This window comes from Chinchilla lanigera, unplaced genomic scaffold (genome assembly GCF_000276665.1).
Source record: "Chinchilla lanigera isolate Chin_1 unplaced genomic scaffold, ChiLan1.0 scaffold00030, whole genome shotgun sequence".
Lineage (NCBI taxonomy): Eukaryota > Metazoa > Chordata > Mammalia > Rodentia > Chinchillidae > Chinchilla > Chinchilla lanigera.
In genome coordinates, this window is record NW_004955431.1 from 10,903,545 (window position 1) to 10,929,458 (window position 25,914).

The window sequence follows — 25,914 nt, forward strand, 5'->3', positions numbered from 1 at the left end:
CTAGCTCGGATAGTAAGGTGTCAAAATAAATATATTTTTGAGTATTACTATTGATGCATATAGAATGTTTTACTTGTATTTCATTATTAGTGTATTTCAAAACATCTTGTAGCACATCATCCATTACAATTTTCAACACTAAATCACAGTGTTGGCATTCTATCCAATAGGTTTCACCCTCGGGCAAAACCTAACAACATTTTCCAACCTAGTTCTAACATTGAATCTTTCAGATATACATGACCACTTTGTTGCATTTTGACTACTCAAATATTTATATACATTACTGCTTTCTTCTTCATCTGAATCAAGGTCCTCCTTCTGTATTTATCTGTCATATATTGCTGACTATTATACAGTGCTAACTTCTTTGGTTTACATGATCAAAGCCATCAACAGAGGCTGAATCAACTGATGACTTACCTTCAACCTCCTCCCCAAGCTGTAAATGCAAACTTTCGTGTGACATTGTACTAAACTACACTAATTCTAAAGAAAACATGCAATCAATGGAAAACCTCTAAATGCACAAAAATGTAGCAGCACATAATATGGGTAAAATTCACCCTTTTATACTTTGACATACATGCACACACCTAGGTGTTTGTCACACCAAGGGGATGAACACAAAGATTCCTTCCTGTATTCCCCCAGTTCAGCTACTGAGACACAACTGGCTACCATTAAGCTAAAGTACCTATTTTCAATAGAAAAATATGGGTGGGTGTTTTTACCCACCATAAAATCAAAATGGATCAAAGAGTGACATGTTCAAGTACAAACAATCTCCTGGAAGATAAAATAGGCAAAATTCTTCAAGACAGACATAGCTAAGAATTTACCAAACAGAACCTCAACTGCAAAAGAAATAGTACCAAGAATAAACAAATGGAGTCATATAAAATAAAAAAAAGATTCTGTGCAGCAAAAGAAACAATCTCCAGAGTGAAGGGACAACCTACGGAATGAGACAGTTTTGCCAAGCCATACCTCAGAAAACTAAAAACTAGAATATATAATGAACTCCAAAAAATTAGAACCCCCCCAAAATAAAAGACCCAATCCCAAAATGGACAATTGGAATGAATAAACACTCTGTAGAAAAAGTAGTATAGATGACTAATTAATAAGTGAAAAAATATGCAGTATCTCTGGCCATCACAAAATGCAAACTAAAATAACACTACAATTCCATTTACTCCAGAAACAATAGTTATCATCAAGATTAAATGAAAAATGTTGGCTAGGCTACTGGAAAAAAGGCATCCTTCTACACTGATGATATAGAAATTAGTATGGAGATTCCTCAAATAACTAAATCTGTAGATTCCATTTGACCTAGCTATTCTTCTAATAGGTATCTGTCCCACAGATACCATATTACCATGATACATGCATGGCCATGTTTATAGCAGTGCAACTTATAATAGCTAAATCTTAGAAACAGCCTATATGTCCATCAGCAATGAATGGATAAAGAAAATATGGTATCTATAGACAATAGCGCACTACAATGCCATAAAGGATAAATTTAAGTTATCTAGAGGAAAATGGATGCCCCTTCAGACCAGAAAGTTAAGTAAAGCAAATCTGACACACAAGCTTAAATATCACAATGATTCCTTTATATGAGAAATCTAATACGTTAATAAAGAGAAAAGAAAAAATAGGATTCTGTTCCATAGATCCTTCTCAAATGAGAAGTGGAACAAAAGATAGAAGGAGAGTGGGACAAAGTGTTACAAAAATTGAGATGTGTTATGTACTTGCACCAACTCCCCACAAGAAACATATTATTCCAAAAATGTACGACTGAAAAATAAAACCTGAATGAATAAATAAATAAACGAGATAGTAGACCCCTATTCACCTAAATTAGAATTACATAAGGTAAACATGACAAAAATTCCAGAATATTGTATAACTCAACAAAACTAGGTTTCTCTTATGGATACATGAGCAGAAACATTTATTTTGCAATGTTAATCTATACATAACTTCATTAACATTACAAATATAGCCATATTTCTATAGAACTCATATAAAAATTACAAATACATTATGACAATATCTATTACTCTCCCCAACACTATTATAATTGATATAGCTAATAATATTGCATTAATGATAATATTTATTACTGTCCCCAAATGCTATATTATAATTGATATAACTGATGATAATTTGCAATATTCAATGAATTCTATTTCATGGAGTAAAATTAAGAGAATTGGGCTATCTGTGCATTGTAAAATAATCTTCCTTTCAGTATAATAATTCCTTTTGGTTCATTACAAAAAATCATTCAGCACCTAATCTACATTTCTAAACTTACTTAAAAATATGAAATAAGATCAATTCCTTCGATTATAAATTTTTTATCATTCCACTTGACTACAAAAACCACACATTATTTTGATATTCAAACCTTCAGTAACTTGTTATACCTTAGTTACAAATTTATTGTATTTCACTCTCATCCTCGTATTTCATTGTAAGATTATAACCCTACTGTTGTTTTATCATCAAGATATTTCTAACTATGTGTCAATCATTAAACATACCTTGTACTCTCATATTTCTAGCCTTTCAGTCATGCATCACATGCTATCAAATACTCTCGAATACTATCATCACTTCCTGTCCAACTTCTGAAGTCTATTCAACTGCTAAAAACCCTAAAATATCTCTTTTCTATACACACTTTCTAAAACCTCTCCAGCTAGAAAGTTTTAACAGTATTTGCACAAAGTTTTAATAGTATTTGCATTATATTTTCTTTCTGGTGCACATATCAACTTTTAATTATAAATATTTAGGGATGTAATTACATTCTCATAAAGAGAATATGAGCTTAATCATATTTAATCCTCAAAGCTTAGAAGACTTCCTTGAATATAATAAATATTCAATGAATTGTTAAACTTTATTCAACTGTGTACTCTGAAATCATTATTATCACCCTTTTACAATCATAAATGTCGAGGTGGAAAAGATTATATTCACAAGTATGTCAACAAATGACAAAGGATTAGTACAAAAAATTTTAATGCATGAAATGAAGTTGCTGCTTTAACATAGTAGAAAAGGATTAAACCAATACAACAATGTTATATATCCTATTAGTAAAAATGTCAAATTCTGGATCTTATAATTAGGGCATATTTCAAACATTAAAGAAACGAAGCACTGACACTAACCAATGTCTAAGAGGAACATCACTTAATGTAATGACACTATTACAAAGAAAAGATGTATCAAATTAAGTGATTACTGGCCAGTAACATGCAAGTTCATGAAACTTATTTTTCTAATATGGGCAAAAAATTTTAACAGGCATGTAGTTCCATAGAACAATGGGTTATTTTTGGAACTTACAAAATTTAAATTGCAACATCAAGTAATGGTGTGTAAAGATTAAAAAAAACAATTTATGGAAATGACTTGATTAGAAACAGTATGAAAGATATACCTATGTATATATATGAAAAGACTTCAATTTCTCTTTCAGTGGTGTCATTCATCATACAATAATTATAGCACACCTGAGGATTCAGACATAATCCTACTCTCAATAGAATTAAACTTCAAAGCTCTAAGAATTATGCAACTTTGTGGTTTGCTCTTGTTTATCTGGTACTAGCTTCTTTTTTCATAAAGCTCATACTGCAGGTCTGTAGCTCAGACTTTAGGCAAGGATCCACAAAGGATCCTCATAGTGGCCTCCCACCTCAAGAGGTTTTATCTGTTTCAACAGCCTGAATTCTAACATTAACCTCCTCAGCCCAGCAAGACTACTCTGCTATGCCAGGTATGTGATTCCTTATGCCTCAATAAAACTAACAGTCTCAACCAAAAGTCACAATCAATATGGGGTTACTCTTGAACAGTTTCTTGCTCCCAAGGGTCTCAAGCCCTGCACTTCATGTACTGACAAATAACTAAGAACAAATAATTCGTGCGTTTTTATATTTATATTGCAGTTTTTATATTTATATTGGTAGTAAACGGCCAGCACAGTGTACTCCATCAAGACCACAATCAGAAGTCACGTTGAGTGATTATAAAATTTACCAAACAAGTTTGCAATTGGATAGGAGATTTTAAGATTTTTTTGAAAATCCTAATCTTTATCTCCTTAAGAAAAAAATAAAGGGTAGCTATATATATATATATATATATATATATAGAGAGAGAGAGAGAGAGAGAGAGAGAGCGCACAGAATTACAGGATGCATGAATTCATGAAAGGTAACTGAGGGGAACAGATTCTTACCCAATTTAGGGAACCAAAGTCACTTAATCCTAAAACTTCCAAAACAATCTTAAAAGCTGTCTGGGCCTAGTATTAAAGCTATCTTCACTATGAAACATTTCCTGGTTCCTGTAATGACTACCCATCTCCTGTATCCCACGGAACTTGGTGTGCAGGGATTATATCATAATTGAAGTTCAAGCAACTTTACTTTTTGGAATTTTCTTATGTATTTCAACTTTTCCTTGAAATAAGCACCTTACAGGCCATTTAGGGTCTTACATCGTTCATAATGCTTAAGATATAATCCTGAAGGCACAAGAGGGTTCTCAGAATTATAAAATTATATGATGATACCCTCATGGAAACACCTTTTGCTTTTTTCTACCAGTCACTTCAGAACTTTCAAAGTGTAGAGAATAAAATTATCCAATCTTATTTCTTAAAATTAAAATCTACTATTCTTCACCTCCATTGATTTTGGCCTCCCTGAGAACTCAATTCAATCATAAAACTCTTGTTTTCTACTATTTCTAAAACTTACTGCTTTTCAGTTTTTGTCTATTGAAATGTTTTTTCTTTGGTTTGTTCAGACAGACTGGGGCCCTTCCATTTTTTTATTATAATTATACAAGAATTGGTTATCATGACACACAAAGAAACCATTCAGTATAAATATGAAAATTGCCCCACACTGAACTTGCAAGTAACAAAATCTTTTTTCAGCTGGAAGTTTTGTACCAATGATTACTGATACATATTTTTATAGCTATCAATGAATTTAAGTATTCTGCTTTCCATACACAGATTTTATTCCTATAAATCATTAGATATATCACTCTTTCTTTGGCTCTGAGATACTATCCTTTAAAATGAGCAGTCTGAAATATTTCATTGATTCTGTTTTTGAAACAGGAAGGATGCAAAAGATATTATTATTACTATGATGCTTAAAACTCATTATACCTGTTTTCTAAAGGGAGCAGCTAAAATAAATCTGCCAGTTCTGTTGGAAAACATTACAATTAGCTTTTCTATGTATGCATTTTACCACTGCTGAAATGTTTATACATTCCACCGTCAAAAATAAAACTTTTGTGTTCACTTTTCTTCCCACTGATTATCCTGAAATTAACTTGTTTGAATAAGGTCTCGAATATCTAAGAGATCTTTTTATGGAAGAGTAATATAAGATGTCTAGTAAACTTTTCCTATTTATAAGGAAATTGTGTTAACTTTGAGTCCAGGAATCAAGGACACAAAGCCCTCTGTTGGTTTATAGGAGTATTTAACACATATATATTTTTAAAATGATTATAATACTACAATTATAATACAATCAACATATAATGCAATAAACAAATGTAAGAATTTTCCCACTTGTGGCACTTAGGTTGTTTTTAAGCCTTTAAAATTATATATAAAGCAATGATGAGCACATTTGCACAAGAACGTCCATACACATTAGACCATTTCTTGCAAAAGGATTTCAGAAGAAGAATTGTTGCTTTAAATGGCATAAATGTGACAGGAATGAGAATAAGGAATGATTTCAAGTAGGCAAGAAGGAGCTTTCTGGAGTGAAAGAAATATTCTAAAATAGGACTGTAATGATAACCTTACCTTTTTTGTTTGTTTTTCTTCCAGTACCAGGAATCAAACTCAAGACCTTGCGCTTGCCAGGCAGGCGCTTTGCCACTGAGCTAAATCCCCAGCCCCCGATAACCTTACCTTTACCAAAAATAAATAACTCACATTTTTAAAAAGTGACTTGTAAGATATAGAAATTACACCTAAATAAAGCTATTGTCATTATTTTAAAAGAGAGCAAGAGGAGGTTGATGTATTTTGCTAATCACAATCGAAGTAGTGTAAGCTGTAGCCTAACACCATAATACCGAACATTACAGGTAACAAGGGCGTAACATTCTTTTCAAAAACATTTGGAACAACTAGCAGAAAAAGACACATATCTGAGTTCACCGTATTTTAAAAGATTAAAATATAAGTTAAATGTAAATATTAGTCAAAAATCAAAGTATTAAAATATAAAATGTGAACTCTGATACACAGGAAAGAATTTTAATGTGTAATTTAAAATTCTCCTACACAGAACACACTACTCTGAAGCTTTACTGGTAGTTCTTCAAACACTGAAGAAGAAAAGAATATTGAAAACAACACAAAAGTAATCCAACAAGCAGCAAATTATAAAAGAAGCACAAAAAACATGACTCTTAACTTACCAGGCAATAAATTTTACCAATAAAATCAGTGTCAACCTTCTCATGCAAAAGAAATACAAAGAACAAATCACAATGAAACAATACTCAAAGTACTCAAAGAAAAAGTTCGATCAAGAATTTATATTCAGAAATGTTGTTTAAGCTGGGCATGGTGGCACTTGCCTATATTTCAGCACTTGGGGGGCTAAGGCAGGAGGATCATAACAAATCTGAGTCCAACCTGGACCATATTGTGAGTTCAAGGCCAGCCTAAACTACATAGTGAGATTGTCTCAAAAAATCAACCCTGCCCCCCCCAAAAAATGAAGAAGAAGAAGAAAAAGAAGAGGAGGAGGAGGAAGAGGAGGGAGACAGGACAGCAAATCATTGAAATCTGAAAACAAAACATATTCTAATAAAATCTGAATTATGGTATTCCTACCTCATTGATTACTAGCTCATCTTAAAAGACATAACAAAAGATTCTTTCATATTAAAGGTGAGTGATCCTAGACATTAATTAGATTCCAAATGAATAACAAAGAGCATTCAAAAGGCAATTATACAATTATAAAAACATGGTATCAAAACATGTTTCTTCTCCTTTACACTTAATTGACTTCAAGGTACCTACTGAAACATTACATATATAAAAAAATATAAAACATTACATATAGTATCTTTAGATCTATAACACACAGAAATGTAATATATTCACCAACGACAACACAAAGGAGGTGAGCAGGAACACAGCATCACTGAACCAAAGAACTGACTCTCAGTCACAAATGAGGAGAGCCAAAATGATAACAATACAGCACAACCGAATATACCACAGTCTCGAATATACTGAAAGCTGTATAACATATACTTGGTGTCTTTTTTCTCTTCCCTTTTTTATAGGATTGATATTATATAAAATAACAATGTACAATTACAATAATGTAATATTGAGTTCATATAATAAGAATATCAAAAAGGTCAAACACAACAAAATTATGTATGTTTTTACACTTCACTGGAATCAAGTTGTACATGTGAAGCCGATTCTGATAAGTGAAGATGTATCTGGTAATCCCTAGAGCAATTAATAAGAAAAGTAAATAAACATTTAAAAAATGAAACTACCATATTTGAAAATGTCACCTTAATGAAAAACAAAGCAGTAAAGAAACAATAAAGCAGCAAAAAGCACAAGAGATACAGATACAGATAACTAAAATAACATGTAGATCCAACAACAGTTCCTCCCCTGGATCCCTAATGGATGCATGAACCACAAATACTATGGAATTATACATGGCTGTTTTTTCCTATACAGAATACCTACGATAAACTTTAATTTATAAGTTATACACATTATGAGATTAACAAACATAATTAATAATAAAACTGCAATAAAAGGCATGTAAATGTGGTTTCTGAGTTTATATCTGTCTCAACTGCTATAAAGTAGGTAAACAAGGTAGATATGCAGGATAAAAGAAGTATTCACATCTTAGGACAACATGAAATTTCATCATACTACTAAAAATGGTGATTTCAAATCTATGAATTATATCTGAAATTTCCCATTAATATCTTCAGATCATGGTTTCCTACAAGCAATAGAAACCACAAAACAGCAGAATTATGGATAAGGGAAGACTACTATGTATCAATAACAACCTTAAAGATGGATGGAATAAACAAATCAAAATGCAGAGATTGTGAGATCAGGAAATAAAATAAGATCCAACAATGCAGTATTGGAATGAGATACACTCTAAAACTTTAGTTATAAAAAGAAGCTAAAAAGTTTCTGGTGAGCAATGGACAATCAACCAAGTGGAGAAATAGTCTACAAAATTGAAAAAATATTGGCACTTGTACATCTGACATGGGGGTTAACATCCACAGTATATAAGGAACTCCAAAAACTCAATAGCAACAAAATAAAACAAAACAACATTATTTTAAAATAGGCAGTGACAAAATAGGAGATACACGTGGCTAACAGGTATATGAAAAAGTGTTCAGTATCTCTAATCCCCAAATGTGTTAGTTATTTCCTTATTGCTGGGACAAAATATCCTGGACCATAAGTTAAAGGAGAAAAACTTTATGCTAGCTCACCATCTACAGAGGCCTCAGTCAATACTCAGCTGACTCCTAAGGAGGATCACATGGCATTGGTTGGTACCACACACTTCCCTCTTCAATAAGTTCATCTTTGATACCCAGAGCTATGCTAAACCAATCAGTGGACTAATCCAGTATGATGTATCCATGATCCAGTCATCTTCCAAAAGCTCCACCTATGAGCACATGAGGCTTTTGGGAGGACATCTAGATATAAACCATAACACCAAGGAAATGCAAATCAAAAGCACAACAAGATATCCTCTCACTCATTGTCACAAACAAAAGATAGCAAATGTTGAAACTATGGAGAGAGGGCAATCCTTACACACTGCTGGTAGAAATGTAAATTAGTACAGCCATTAGGGAAAACAGTACAGAGGTTCCTCAAAAAATTAAAGAGAATTACAATATGATCCAGCAATACCACTACTGGGTATATATCCAAAGGAAATGAAATTAGTATGCCAAGGACATTTGCACTTCGAAGTTCATTGCAACCCTACTCACAACAGACAAGAGATGCTAATAATCTATAAATCTATCAACTGATGAACAGATAAAGAAAATATGTTACCTGTACACAATGGACTATCATTCAGCAATAAAAAGCAACAGAGCCAGATGTGGTGGTGCACGCCTGTAATCCCAGCACTCGGGAGGTTGAGGCAGGAGGATCGTTGCGAGTTCGAGACCAGCCTGGGCTACAAAGTGAGCTCAAGGCCAGCCTGAACTGTATAGTGAGTCCCTGTCTCAAAAAGACAAAAAAAAAAAAAAAAAAAAAAAAAAAAAAAAAAAAAAAAAAAAACAAGCAATAGAATCCTATCATTTGCGACACACAAATAGAAATGGAGATCATCATGTTAAATGATATAAATCAGGCACAGAAAGACAAGTATCACATGATCTCACTCATACATGGTCAAAAAATTTCATCTCGGGGAAGTTAGAAGGTGGCTATCAGAGGCTTGGAAGAGTGCTGGGGGACGTATTAAGGAAGCTGATGAATGGCGCTAACTCACAGACTGAAACAAGCTCTGGCTGCCACTGCACCTACTGCACAGCACGGTGCTACAGATAATGATGACACAGAGTACATTCCAACAAGTAAGAGAAAGACTTGGGAGTAATTTCATCATAAAAAATATGAAATGGTCAATAAGATAAACATGTTTAACTTGATTTAAATATAATGTGTATATGAATCAAACAATACTCAATGTGTCAATAAAATGTATAATTTTTGTTTTGTGTATCAGTTAAAATGTATAAAATAAAAATAAACTTTTTAAAAACCACCTGTACTTTTACATACAATCATATACTAGTATATACTTATATACTAAATATTTTTGACTTCTACTTACGGCATCATCAGAAATAACGAAATGCTAATGAATAAACTTAAGAAAAGAAGCCTAAAATTCACATAGCAAAAGCTATAAAATACTTTTTACAGAAATTATGAAGACCTAGCAAAGACATCCCATATACATGGATTAGAAGACTTCCTATTGTTAAGATGATTAAATTCCCCCAAACAGATCTACAGAATCAATGAAGTCTCCATCAAAATATAGCCATTTACATTAAAAAGAACTGTATATACATAGAGTAGTAAAGCTGTTGAAATGTTTTTAAAGTGAGTAAATGTAGCTTTTGATCTCTTCCCAGTTCTCCTCTCTTTCTGTAAATTCACAAAAGCACCTTGTGGAGGTAAATTCACAAAGCTGTCATGAGGAGAAGCATCAGTAGCACAGGGGCCAGAAGGAACGGAAACCCCTGAGATGAAAGGGGCTCACTGAGAAATCCTGGGCCAGTGTCTCCCTAAGGACACTGAGAGCTGCCTGGGTACAGGAGAGAGATTGGCAGGCTGTGTGGAGGAGCCTGAGCCCCCAGCTGACAGCTTTAGCTACGCCCAGCCCTCAGGAACAAACTGAATTTGTAACTCAAGGATCTACTGAAATTAAAATTCTATCACAAGGACAAAATTTTTAAAGTTACTAGAGAAAGGCAACAAATCATATACAGAAGAAAACCAATAAGGATTACAGCATACTTTTCCACACAAACTTTAAAGGCCAGGAAAGCTTGGAGTGAAGTCTTTCAAACCCTAAAAAATAACAGCTTTCAATTGTGGCTTATGTATCTGGTAAACTCACTATTAAAGATGAGGAGAAAATAAGGTATTTCCATAACAAAGAGCACCTCAAAAAATTCATGATGACAAAGCCAGAGTTAAAAAAAATATTAAGCATATCCTAGAAAGAGACAATGAAGCCAACAATGCCAATATGTCAAAAGGAATGATGACACCTGGTGGAATGAGCAGCGAAGTAGAACAGGAAAAAAACTAAGCACCATCAGCAACAGTAAAATAATGCAATGAAAGGAATAACTCAATACCTCTCAGTAGTAACTCTCAAAGTGAATGGTCTCAATTCCCCAATTAAAACACAGAGACCAGGGGCTGGGGATTTAGCTCAGCAGCACAGCGCCTGCCTGGCAAGCACAAGGTCGTGAGTTTGATTCCAGAAAAAAACAAAAACAAACAAACAAACACAGAGACTGGTAGAATGCATCAAGAAGCAAAACACAACAATATGCAGAATAAAAGAAAGATATTAGCCGGGTGTGGTGGCACATGCCTGTAATCCCAGCACTGGGGAGGCTGAAGCAGGAGAATCATTGTAAGTTTGAGACCAGATTGGGCTACGAAGTGAGCTCAAGGCCAGCATGAACTGCATAGTGAGACCCTGTCTCAAAAAGACAAAAAAAAATTAACTAAAAAAAATACTCAGAGCTTAAAAATCAAAGGATAGAAAGCAATATTTCATGCAATGGGAATCCAAGAAAAAGCAGGGGTTGCTGTCCTAATTTCAGACAAAGTGGATTTCAAGCATAGACTAATCAGAAGAGATAAAGAAAGTCACTACATATTGGTAACAACTTAACAGGAAGAGTTAACAATTATACATATATACACACCAAGTATCACACTGCACCCAACTGCTTAAAACAAACAGTAGTGGACATGAAAAATCAGATGAACACCAATACAATTGTAATGGGGTATCTTTGTACCCCACTCTCACAAAGAGACAGATCAAGTAGGCAAAAATTTACAAAGAAATATCAGAGATGAACCAAACCTTTGAACAAATGGACATAATATATATTTAGAGTGTTCCACCCAACAACAGAGCACATATTCTTCTCAGTAGCATGTGAGACCTTTCCCAAAATAGACTACCACAAGAGACTAGCCCAGAGAGCATGCTGAAACAAATGCAAAAGAACTGAAAGTTTCCCATGCATCTTATCAGATCATACTGCACTAAGACTAGAAATTAATGCCAAACATACCAAACAAAATACTCAAACACATGGAAATTAAATAATATCCTCCTGAATAATCAATGAGACACAGATGAAATTAAGAAATTAGATAGTTTCTACAATCAAACTATACCGCCAGTACATATCTGAACATGGGACACAATGAATGCTCTCCTAAGTTTACAGCAGTGAATTCTCATATCAGATAGGCTTAAATATATAACCTAATGATGCACTTTAAGGTTTTAGAGAAACAAGAACAAATCAACCCAAAATCTACTACAAGGAATGAAATTATAGAGATCAAGTTAGAAATTAATGAATTTAAACCAACAACAACAACAAAAAATACAAAGAACCAATGAATCAAAAAGTTGGTTCTTTGGAAGACTGAACAAAATAGACAAGTATTAGTCAATACTATTTTAAAAAAGGAAAAAAGAGGACTCAATACCACACAATTAGAAGTGGAAAGGTTAAATACAATGGATTCAGCTGAAATTCAGAAGACCATCAGTAACTATTTTAAGATCCAGTACTCTAATAAAATAAAAGTCAGAAGAAATAGATAAATTCCCAGATAGATGTGAACTACCAAAGCTGCAACAAGAAGATATAAAAATTTTAAATAAGCCAATATCAGTCAGTAAAATTTAAGAAGTAATAAACTACCAACTAAGAAATGCCCAGGTCACAGTGGGTTCACTGCTGAATTGTAGAAGAACATTACACAAGGCCTAACATCAAATTATTTAATTAAATCAAAAAGGAAGCAGTACTCCCAAAGTCATTCCTATAAGCAAGCATTATCCTGACGTTAAATCCAGAAAAAGACCCAACCACTACAGAGGACTATAGACCAACCTCATTCATAAACACAGACACGAAAGTCCTCAATAAGATACTGGCAAACAGAATGCAGCAAACCGTCAAAAAGATCATACACCACGACTAAACAGGATTTATTCCAGAGATGCAAGGATGATTGAACTTATGTAAAACAATAAATGTAATTCATCTATAAGTAGAAGCTAGGACAAAAACAATATGCTCATCTCAATAGATGCAAAAAGAAAGCATCTGATAAAATTCAACATCTATTTTTGATGAAAAAAAAAACTGAAGAAAATAGGAATAGAGGGTCCTTATCTTAATCTGAAAAATCAAAGGTCAACATCACATTTAATGGAGAGAAGCTGAGAGTTTCTCTTTAAAATCAGGAAAAAGACAAGCATGTCTGCTATCCCACTTTTGTTCAACATCATTTTAAAATACTAGCTAGAACTGGGCAAGACAAAGAAATAAAAGAGATACAGAAGGGAAAGGACAAATTAAATTATTATTATTTGCAGATAACATAATCTTTTACACAGAAGAGCTCCCAAAACTCCAGCAAAAGATTTCTAGGACTAATTACCAAATTCAGTAGTGTAGCAGGATATAAAGTCAACCATCCAAAATCAATAGCGCCTGCCAGGCAAGTGTGAAGCCCTGAGTTCGAGTCCCGTACCAAAAAAGAAAATAATTTTAAAAAAGAGCAAAGGCAAAAAAAATTCAATAGCATTACTGTACACCAGTAACAAACTCATCAGGAAGCAAATTAGGGAAACAATACCTTTCACAATAGCATCAAGAAAAATGAAATAGTTAGAAATTAACCTACAAAATGAAAGACCTCTGCAATGAAAACTATAATAGTCTAAAAAAGGAAATTTAAGCCAAGGATGTAGCTCAGTGGCACAGTGCCTATCTGGTAAGCACGAGGCCCTGAGTTCAATTCCTGGTACCAAAAAATAAAAAAGGAGATTCAAGAGGGCATTCAGAAAATGGAAAGCTATTCTCTGTTCCTGGTATAACCAATATACTTAAAATGGCCATACTTCCAAAACTGTTATATAGATTTAATGAAATTCCAATCAAAATATGAATACAATTTCTTACAGAACTGGACAAAGCAATCCTAAAATTCAAATGGAACCAGAAGAGATTTACAATAGTGGAAGTAATACTGGGCAGCAAGGGCAAGGGAGGAGCCAACACCATCCCAGGCCTCAAGTTCTACTACAGTGCTATAGTGATAAGAACAGCATGATATTGGCATGGGGGAAAAAAACTTATAGATCAACGAAACAGAATAAAATATACAGCAACATCTCCAGATATACTTAGTTATATGAGTTTTGATAAAGGGGTCAAATCCCTTCACTGAAGATAGCCTCTTTCACAAAAGGTGCTGAGCAAACTGGCTACCCACATGCCCAAGGTTGAATTTAGACTCGTATCTCTCACCATACACTAACTTAAAATCAAAATGGATCAAATATGTGAATATTAGAAAGCAAACATTTAATCTGCCGGAAGGAAACAGTAAGTAAAACTCTAGAAGACACAGGGGTAGGCAAAGACTTTCTGAATAAAACCCAAGTTATATAAGAAATGCAGTGATACAAGAATCAACAAACAGGATCTCATCAAATTGAAAAGCTTTTATACAGCAAATTAACCACCCACCAAGTGAAGAGACAATCTACAGAATGGAAAAAATTTTTGCCAGCTATTCCTCAGACAAAGGATTAACATCTAAAATATATGATGAGCTCAAAAAAGATTAGAGCCCCCAAATTTAAGGACCCAATCAAAAAATTGGCCCCTGAAATGAATAGACACTTCTCAGATGAGGAAATATGACTGACCAGTACATACATGAAAAAATGGTCAACTTTGCTGGCCATTCAATAGTTGCAAATTAAAATAACATGAAGATTTTACCTCAGAAAACAATGACTACCATCAAGAGATCAACCAGTATCAAATGTTGACAAGGCTGTGGGGAGAAAGGAAACCTCCTTCAATGCTCATGGGACTGTAAACTGATACAGCCACTATCAAAATCAGTGCAAAGCTTTCTCAAAAACCGAAAAATAGAAATTCCACTTGACCTAGCTTTTCATCTTTTGGATATCTTCCCCAAAGAATAAAAACGTCATACCACAGTTGTGGGAGAACACCAAGCTGCACTCTCTTGAGAAATGCAGCCCCTTACCTTGGTCTTTAACTGACCTTGACTTCAACCCTATTCACTGAGATATGCAGAGATGGCTGTACAGAAGCAGATGTTCCCTTAACTGGCCAAAAGAATGTCAAGTGTGCCATTCTGCTGGGTGGGAGACTGATACCCTCTGTGGGGGTTCGGTACACAGTGACACGTTTACCCATATTTACAGGAGCACAATTCAACAATATGATTGTGATATGCCTTAATCAGTGTTGATAGAAGAAAACATGTAATAGCTATGTGTATTTACAGTGGAATAAGATACTGCTTGCTCGAACTGCAAAAAATTCAACCAAGTCTCAATATTTCCTACTGCTACCAGTCTTGTTTAAAATATAATGTTTTAATTGAATAGATGCAATGGTCTTCTAAGTATATGCCCTACTTCCACCTTTGTGCTCTATTTTATGCAACAGCCAGAGTGACCCTTTTGTTATCAGGCCACAGCACTCAAAGAATATTCAATTGACTTCACTCCCACTCTGGAGTAAAAAGGAAAGTTGCAATAATCACCCACAAGCTTCTAGTTGCTTTCTTGAATTCAGCTCATCATAAGTCACAGAGAAATACAGTGAGTGTCCTTCAATCTGCCAAGCAAACTCCTGTTTAATGGTCTTTTCCATTGCTCTCAAATTTGCTTGGAAACTTCCTCCCCACTGTCTATTTGGCTTGCATTAGTTTCACCTCTGAAGTCTGCAGAGAGAATTTCACAAACAAACTTTTCTACCTGCTTTTTGTTTAATCCCCATCACTCCACCACACAGCACACTTTATGTTTTTCTTCTTCTTTTGTCTGTTGTCTGTCCTCTCCCATGGAAGCGTACACACCATTCCCCTCTAAAGTCAGGTGTTCCTTTCTATTTTCGTTGTTGCATCCCCATCAACTAGAATATATTCAACCTTAACAATGAATACTATGAACAAACATTCACTGAAAGTATAAATGGATGGATTCGGAACTGGCTATTATTCATATTTAGTTTAACTTAATCCTATTAGCTAACATTATTTATTTTGTTTTTCCTTTCTACTGAATATATACTACCTTTAATTTGAAAGAGAGGTCTGCAGCATATGCTGTGAGGAAATGCGGGGTACTTATTTACCTGCAGTTCAGGAAATGAACACAAAAGACTCTGACTTTGCTAAGTTCATTTTATGGCTATTGAATTGCAGTTAACATAACTCTGCATCCTGGCTGTCATATGTTGAGCATTTCCTGTGCCACACTTTTTGTAAAATATGGAAAGTTTTCAACCACATACGTCCATTTGTACACTTACCAAGTTTTGTTACTTGTCATATGTATCGCACAGTATTTGCTTTAATTAATATATGCATACACATATATATATATGAAAATAAAAGAAAGGTTTATTTCTACCTACATGTTTACAATCTCCAATGTTCCTCATTCATTGCTAGTTTCCTCCAATCAGGAAACTGTGTCTGGTGGCACAAAATTCCTTTAATTCTCCGTTGTCAGACCTAAAGGGTACTTCCACTGTGGAAGAATTCTGGATTGATACTTTTTCTTTTTTCATTACTTTAAAGACTCTGTTCCAGCCTTCAGCATCCCAGTTTTCTGATAAGTGTACACTTCTTCAAATCATTGTGCTTTTATCAGTATCTAATTTTTCTCTGCAAAACTGTAAGGTTTTCTCTTTATCTTTGATTTTTTTCAAATTTTACTACAATGTGCCTAAATTAGTTCTCTTCTTAACTTATTCTGCTTGGAACTTACTAAATTCCTTTAATCCACAAATTTATTCCTTTGATCAAAACTGATAAGTTTTCCATCATTATTTTTTCACTTTTCTGTCCTATTCCTGTGTTTATCACATTAGATAGTTCCCATTTGCCCTGCATATCTCCATGGTTCTGTTTCTTTTTTCCCTGCCCCCAGCATTTTAAGTCTCTCTTCTAATATATTTATTAATCTGTATTTAGCTAATTTAGTTCTCAATTACAATAATTCTGCCAGTACATCTACATGGAGTTTTTTCTTAAACTTCAGATATATTTTTCAACTCTAAAATTTTTATCTGACCTTATTTCATGGTTGGTACTTTCTATCATTTAATTCATTAGAAATAAATTTTCTTTTACCTCACTAGTTATGAAAGGTCTCATGTGATATTTCCAACATTTTGGCTACTTTGAATTCTCTTCCCTTGAGATATGTCACATTTTATTGATGTTTTAGGATATTCATCCTAGTCATTCTGGATTATATGCTGAAGACTGTAATGGTCTATCTGCAGACTACACAGTTTTAAAAGTACTGATATGGAGGGCCAGGGATATAGCTCAGAGGCACAAGTGCATTTCTGGCAAGCACAAGGTCCTGAGTTTGATTCCAGGTACCAAAAAAAAAAAAGTACTGACATGTTTATATTGGGAAATCATTCACTGCTCTATCTACTAAAAATGGTGTTTCAGTTCTCAATTCAGTTTTTAAACCTTAACTTAGAATCCATTATCATTTCACTGAGCTTATACACGCTTTCACCCAGAGATTTGTGCTGACATGTTTTTAAGTATATAATCAGACTCTTTTCTGGAGCTTCTTTCCTGAGGTTCACTATCAATCCCCAGTTAGTGTGGGATGCTCCAGTGCTTCTGACTCTGATTTTTTTTGAAAACTTTTCCTGTAAAAGTAAAAAATGGAAATTTAAGTCTCTACTAAACAGTTGTTCCATGTTTTGTCTGCCTTCAAAACTCTGCATACTTTCATTCAGTCCCCAGATTTCTCCACTTACTTTCCGCATTACTGTCTGTAATAGGTGTTTATCTGTAGGAAGATGTATTTGTTAGAAGCTTATCCCTTTACTCTCCAAGGCCATTTTAATTTGGCAGATTGATTTATGCTTTTGCTTTGACCAGCCAAACCTTCATCATAATATAATAAATCCACAAAATTATTATGTTATCATTACTTTAATGAAGGACAGAAAACAAAATATTGAAATATCTAACAATGGAGTTTAATTACTTGCTACATAAAGTGATGACAATTAGAAAATGTCTAATAAGAATTTAAAAATACCAAAAACTTATTAAAATATTATTTTACAGCCTTAGGTCAAAGGCCACCCAGATGATTTAAAAATGTCACCCAGAAGTTTCACGTATTCAGAGATGGGGCTTTGGGAAGGTGGCCGGAGTATGAAAGTGCTACCCTGTGTAGGTCCTATGAAGAGGGATGACATGGTTCACGTGGGAGGGTCACTGGAGGCGTGACCAGAAGAGCATATTCTTGTCCTACAATCCCCCTCTCCTCTCCCTCCCCCTCTCTCTTTCTCTCCTTCCTGGCTGTCACGAGTTGAGCAGTTCCTCTGACATGTCCTTCGAGCCAATCATTCCTGTTTTGGAGCCAGCGATGAACTGAACCGTGTGAAACGATGAGCAAAAGAAACCTCTCCTTATGTTGCAGGTTCTGGGTATCCTGTCCCAGTCATGGGGAGGTGGCTAACACATCACTTTAAACATAAAACTCCATAATTTTGTAGATGTTCAATAACCTCAACCAAACAGAGCTCTACAAATAAACTTCAAATAATAATTTTTACTTTAGTACACAATTTTTAAAATACAGAGGATCTCATTGTAACTTTATATCTAAACCCAATGATTTGATACATGATACAGGCATATAAAATTCATTAACAAGCTATGCTCCTCTAAATCAGGCATTCAACAGAAAGAAAACAGTTTAGCCTAGTAACCAGTAGGTCAAAGTCATTAAGAACAGTGTATGAGTGTATACTTTGATCACATTACTTGGGATGGAGGAATTGATGTGTTCATTATAGGGCCCAATGTTGACATGCTTTGCATATTATACTGAAAATCATAAAGAATATTCTTGAACTCTGTAACAGAAAACTCTATATGATTTGAGGAAATATAAATAATATTATCATACAACACTAAATAATTTAACTACAATTTATGATTCAAACCAAAAGTCAACTAATTATTATTATTATTATGTGTCATATTATTTTGGGTCTATTACATTCTAAATGTGGCCCTACTACTTTTGCACTCACAGTGATTCTCCCCACTACTTGACCAAGGAAATTAAGACTCCAGTACGCAATGCATTCAGACTAGTTCCTGTCCAAACAAAATGAAATCTTCATTTGCATCCTTTTCTCTTTTTTTTCATTCTCTAAAATTCTGAAAATCTGAGCAACTAATTTGAAGATAATAAAATGCAATATAATAACCACTGTTAATTTCCTATCATCTTGTTTTGAAATTCTGTATCATTTTTATTGTTTCTTTTCCTCTTTAAAATAAAAAATAAAGTAAAATTTTGGAAAGAATTTTAATATCAAAAATGTTTTCAGATGCCACCTATCATGATAGTGATTATACTTTTGGTATTTCAAACTGAAACATTCATTTGTAACAATGGATTTACACTCAATCTCCATTACTAAGGGTTTCAATGGGCCTTATTGTAATGCCTACAGGCAATTATTTTAAAATTTCTGACTTTCATGTAGACTTACTACTACATTGGAATTCTAGGGGAGACTGTATCATCTAAGTATTTGTAAATACAATATGGTGACACAGGGCTTTTGCTTTTGCTCACAGTTGTTATAAAAGAACGTGACCAGAGCAAGCCATATGACAAATTACTAAGTTTGCAAACCTGTTCAGGACAATGTTTGCTCTCTTCTGAACAGGAAAATTTAACTGCTTATAGTTTACCCTTTTTGTTTTTTAGTGTCAGGAAGATCCCATCAATTCTGAAGCTTAAGCACAGTAATAACATTATTCTTAAAGTCTGCGTATCTGTTTCTCTTGAATTTTTACCTATACTTATATTTTATTATTTGTTACTCTAATATAATTATATTAGTGCTTGAAAAGAAACTAGTTCAAGCATGGTGTAGACAAGAAAAAGAGACACGAAAAGTCAGCTGTCTATTAACCCAAAAATATGAACTACAAAAAGATTCCCATGGAAGTCCACATATGGCAGAATCAGTTTAAACATAATAAAAAGATCCATACAGGAAAAACATGGCTTTACCAGCACAAATTCATTTCTAGAACTATTAAATAGATAAGATAAACTAGATAAAAGTAGCAAAAATATCACTTGGACATAAAAGTAAGAGGACCACTATTGCTATTATGGTTATTAAAATAACTGAGAACAAAATGACCTTAGCAAGGATAATTTCAAATTGTTGCTTACATGTCTAAGATAAAATGAAAAAGTATCAACGTAAAAACATAACAACAAAAGAAAGAATAACTTAATGCTTAATATTCTCCTTCCATAACACAATCTTGCCATCATTTAAATATTACATTTAAAAAACTAAACTCACTTCAACACAAAACATGTACTCTTTAAAAATTAGATCACTTTTACTTACAACATATAATTCTCTGTCAGCTGAAAGTATTTGAAATGTTGGAATTATCAACATAAATAAAATCCATACATATTTTCCTAAGCCAAGTTTGTTGCATGTTAAAAATAAACTAATTCATATACAAGAATGCTGTATCATGTATAAAATCCTTCACTTTCAAGTCAAATAAAAAGTGAAATTATTATTTCAGACAATGTTAAATAAGAAACAAGACAAATATGACAAATCAATTAAAGAACCAGTTTTGTAATATTAGGGCACTCACTACCAATTTCCTCATCTACTATAAACCACAAACAAAAGTAGACATTGAAACTGAGTAATTCAGTCTCAGGTAACATTCGACAATATTTTCCATCTACATATTTAATTATTTTACCATTTACCTCTAAGCTAATATGATATTTCATATGTTCAGTATATAATACATGTATTTCAAAATTTGAGATTCAAAGAACATATTGGGTAACATTTATTTGTAAAAATTTATAAAATTTATAAATTTAATAAAAGTTATTTTTTCAGAACTGATAAGAAAAGCTATGTGTCCAACATTATAAAACATTCTAAAGAATAAATAAGTTCAGCCAGGCATGGTGGCCCACGCCTGTAATCCCAGCACTAGGGAGGCTGAGGCAGGAGGATCGTCGCAAGTTCGAGACCAGCCTGGGCTACAAAGTGAGCTCACAGTCAGCCTGAACTGCATAGCGAGACCCTGTCTCAAAAAGACAAACAAAAGAAAAAATAAATAAATAAATAAGTTCATCAAGGCAAAATAGTTATTAAAAAGAGAAAAAGCATCTTTTAATAAAAATAAATATCACAATACCTGAGTTCCAAAAATAGATATGACTTAAATCACACTGAAGACTCTTCACTAAATATTTTGTTACACCGTTTTACCATTAAAACGTTCTACAGAACTTATAATAAGATAGTTATTCCTACCTTATACCCAGGTCCTAACTGATGAATTGCAAATATCTGTGCTGGGTTGAGTGCTTCACTGAACACATATACAGCACCAAGTTGACCACAGAATACCCTATTTGCATCAGCAGTTTCTGAAGATCCAAGAAAGCACTTGTCATAGCTCTAGTTTTTAAAGGTCACAAAAAAAACCAAATTATTATTTCATAATGACAGAATAGCTAAGGATACCTGTCTTCATCACCATAAACATCTTAACATAACCAGAGAAGACAATATCAAGTCGTATTTTATGGCTGTTTTAAATAATAGTCAATAAAGATTTATAGAGAAAAAACTCAGTTAAGTGGTTTATATTTATAGCTGCACAAACAACCATTTTAACCCTTTCTTCAGACTTGATTACTTTCCAAACATTACCATTACAGGTAGGCAAAAAGCATTTGTAATTATTTTAAAGCAAAGCGAACTGTAAAAATAATGATTTACAATGATTCATATTTAGAAAGAAATTCATCTGAATCAAAGAAATTATATTACGAATTGTAAACCCACAGGGCCTAATTAAAATTCTACTTCACTTCCCCATTACGGATTAACTGTTCTGTTTTCTTACACAAAATCAACACCACAAGAGAATCAGTTCCTTCTCTTAAATGAGTAAGCCGTATACAGAATCAAATAAACACTGATCATTTAAACCTGGTTCTTAAAGGAAGAGGGTAGGATCCTTCATCTGGAGGATTTGGCACCTAGGAAGCTATGCTTAAAAAGGCCCTTCCACATATACTTCTAAAACCCCACTTATGGCGCATGGTGGCACACATCTGTAATTCCAGCATTCTGGCAGCTGAGGCAGGAGGATCGCTGAGTTCAAGACCAGCCTGGGCTACAAGGAAAGTTTAAGGCCAATCTGAACTGCAGAGTGAAACCCTGTCTCCAAAACAAAACAAAATAACACAATGCACTCACAGCAGTTAAAAACAGTCACTGCTCAGTGTCTTCTATCAACACATGCCATTCCACACCTAACCCCTCTTCAGTGCCTCAATAAAATTCTACAATTGTGAGTGGTGTCCAGTAACATAAACCCGTTCAGTGCATAATGTGTAATTAAAATTATGAAAGCCAGAAATAAAGTATGTGTATGTGCCCGGGCTTTTCCATTTTTTGAAGTACATCACAATTAATTCAAATATCTAAGTCTTTTTTTCAATATATCATCTTATCAACTAATGACATTCAACAAGTATAAACATAGAAAGCAAAATTTAATCTGTGTTCCAATTCTAATAAAATTGCTCTATTTATTTCTATTTATTGACTGTGGTTCAATTATGAGTTCATTAAGCAGAAAAAAGAAACTTTTCCAGGAAAGGCAGATAGAAAATATTTTAAGCTTAATAAGCCACATGCCATTTCTGCTGCATATTCTTTGACTTTTTCTTTTCTGTTCATGTCTTTAAAAAAAAAAAATCAAATATATTTTTTAAAAATGAGGTTCTTAGCTACCAGGCCATACAAAAACAGGCTAACGGCCAGATTTAGCCAGTAGAGTATAGTCTGTTATCCCTAATATAGCAGACAAACAGGACTATGCACACAGTGCTATTTAAGAGATAAAACAAGAGAACACAGTATGACCTCAGCTCAGGACATTAAAGCTGAAAAGAGATGTCGATAACATTGAAAAGTGGATTTCTTTAAGGCACTATAAACTAGACACACTGGGACAGCATTAAAACACATTTTTTACTTTGTTTCTAATAGAGCAGGACAAAGACAAGGGAGAGCCAAATACAGAGAAATAGTAAATGGCTTTGAGTTTTCAATCCTAGATCTTCTTTATCTGGAGTCCAACTGTCACCTCCCCTAATTTTAACATACAGGTATACTACCAACCTCCTTGTTTTTACAGTTATTCCCTCCAGGGTATTCTCAATAATGCAGCCAGACTGATGTTTGTAAAATATAACCAGACATTACCTGTCCTCTCAAAATCTTCCAAGGTTTTTTACACTGATTAAGAGGGGAAAGCCCAGGGCTCATCTTTGATTATGAAGCCCTACAGAACCGCCCCCTAATACCTGCATAACTTCATCTCTTCACGGTATTCTGTGTCTTTCGTTCCTCTACTCCAAACTAAATGCCTTGTTCCTTGAACTTTCCAGTTCTGTTCTGTGGCCTTTGTACTCATGGGTCCCACTGATGGGGTACATCCTAAAATATCCACATGACTTTTCTCAATTCTCACTAAAATCATTACTGGACAATCTAATTTCTCCTTGCCCTATATACCTTCTATACCTGGTAACCACTTTAGTTTCTCTATATTTGTTACCACCTTAATAAATAACAGTAATTACATATTATTCATTTTGTTTAAACTCTTCCTTACTCATCCATACAAGAGATAAGACATATTTTAGTGCTTGAAATCATGGAAAGAGTAGAATACTACACTTATGTTTCTTGACCTAAAATACTTCAAAATTTTTCCAAGTAATTTTTGGTTTTTTGGTATCATTAGCCATGTCTTTTTAGCAATTTTATCATACTAAATTTAAATTTTAAGAGTCTCACTTAATAAAAAAAAAAAACACATTTCAAGGTAACGTTCAAATGTTTCTATCAAGCTACTGTTTTCAGTTCATGTTACATGGCTAGACTAGTCTCCAGTACATCAGAATACAGAATAAAAAATTTTAAAACTTACATCATTTGTATTAACATGCCAAGCCATATCACCATAAGACACCAGTTGTCCATTGACATAACATCGAATTTCACTGTTCCTCCATCGATTGTAGATGTGGACAATGCTGATCATATACCACTTAAATAAAGAAAATAAAAAATATCAGTAGATAAAGCTTAATTATATAAAATATAGTCATAACCTTCAAAATGCCCTTTAAGAAAATGACTGGTGAACTATCAATGATCATTTACTATCATTTCCTCAAGATCCCTCCTCCCATTTCTCACTTTAAAGACGACAGAGATGGCACATAAATAAACCTATGAAGCAGACAGAGTCAAAATCTCTAGCTCCTCAGACTGACAGTCCTCTTCCACTGTATCCCGATCCAAACTTGTGGAAATACAATTACACCTGTGTTGTTCAATTAATGATATTTACATTGTGCCAAGCACTCCAGATGCCTAGAACTGGCCATAGACACCATTCCAGTTTTCCTGGAATCTACGTTCTAGTCAAATGGACATTTAAGAGACAAATAAACACATAGAGAATTATAAATCACTATGATTACTGTGAGGGAAAAACAATAAACTGAGAAAGAAAAACCTAATATTCTACTTTGGAATGCAAGGTCAGGAAAAAGCTGTCAAAAAGTAAGGTAACAGTGGGGCTGGGGATTTAGCTCAGTGGCAAAAGCGCCTGCCTGGCAAGCGCAAGGTCGTGAGTTCGGTTCCCGGTACCGGAAAAAAACAAAACAAAAAAAAAAAAAAAAAAGTAAGGTAACATTTGAGGAAGTACAAGTACTGTATATGTGCTTTCCAAAGTCATTGCCAGCTCACAGAATTCAAATGACAGATGATACTGTCACAGGATATAATTCTTTACAATGCTCCTGTTTCTCACTGGGGATAGAAATTTTTATGCTTATGATATGGTTTGTGTCTGGATGTCTCCCATAATCCTCATGCATTCATGGGGCAGGATTCTAGAGTTTGTGATTGATTCATGGTCCAGTGTTGGAATTATGGATGTCAGTGCTACACCTGCCCTGGGGCGGATAGTTTGCATACAGTGTAAGGGAGGGAAAGAGGTTGCTTGCTACAACTTCCCATTTTGCTCTTGTTGCTTTGCTGTTTTTCCGCCACCATGAACTGTTGCCCTCTGCCGTGTCCACTCTGCCTTGGGGCCAACTGATTATACACTGAAACTTGCACACACTGTAAGTTAAATAAGCATTTCCTTCCTTAATTTTGGGCTTCAGGCTTTTGTCTCAGGAATGAAAGTAAAGTAACAAAGATAGCTTCACATCCAAAATGTCCCCCATAACCTCCCATTTGGAGTTGGCGACTTGTGACAAGGGTGGGTCACTTGAAGGAACACTGGAAGGGTGTATTTGCTTCAGTTTCCCTCTTTGCTTCTTGACTGAAAACAGTGGGCCAGTACAAACCTTTTCTCTTTGCAATTATGGTGCCTGGTATTTTCTTCCAGCCATGCAAAATGAAATAAGGAAATACCTATTACTATTCATGTTAATAGGTATTGATAAAGATAGATATAATATCTCTATTAGGATTTTCACTATCTCCACTATATTGTATCTCTAAATTTACAGATCTTCTTTCTCTTTTGTGAGACAACCCTTTTTTCATAGTTTCTAATCTTATTTTACATCATATAGTTCTATATCAATTTCCAAATTTTATGTTCAATGTAAAATGTATGAATAATGATCTTGTATCCAGTGACATATTTAAAGTCAATCATTACCTTTAAAGGATTTTTGATGATGGAAATTTATGCTTATAGGTTCTTATTTTCTGAAAATAGTGTTACTTCTCCTTTTCTTTTTTTTTTTTTTTTTTTTTTTTTTTTTTTTTTTT

General features: G+C 33.9%; 1 protein-coding gene across 7 annotated transcripts in view; it reads right to left on the reverse strand.

The window, feature by feature from the left end:
• Nbea (neurobeachin) overlaps positions 1-25,914 on the reverse strand; it is a gene marked incomplete at its 5' end in the record, with an annotated part of 638,824 nt that overhangs the window by 524,484 nt on the left and 88,426 nt on the right. For all 7 annotated transcript variants that reach the window (XM_013515839.1, XM_013515836.1, XM_013515838.1 and 4 more), the window contains 2 exon segments: positions 21,349-21,495; positions 24,047-24,166. In XM_013515839.1, coding sequence (XP_013371293.1) covers positions 21,349-21,495; positions 24,047-24,166 — 267 coding nt within the window.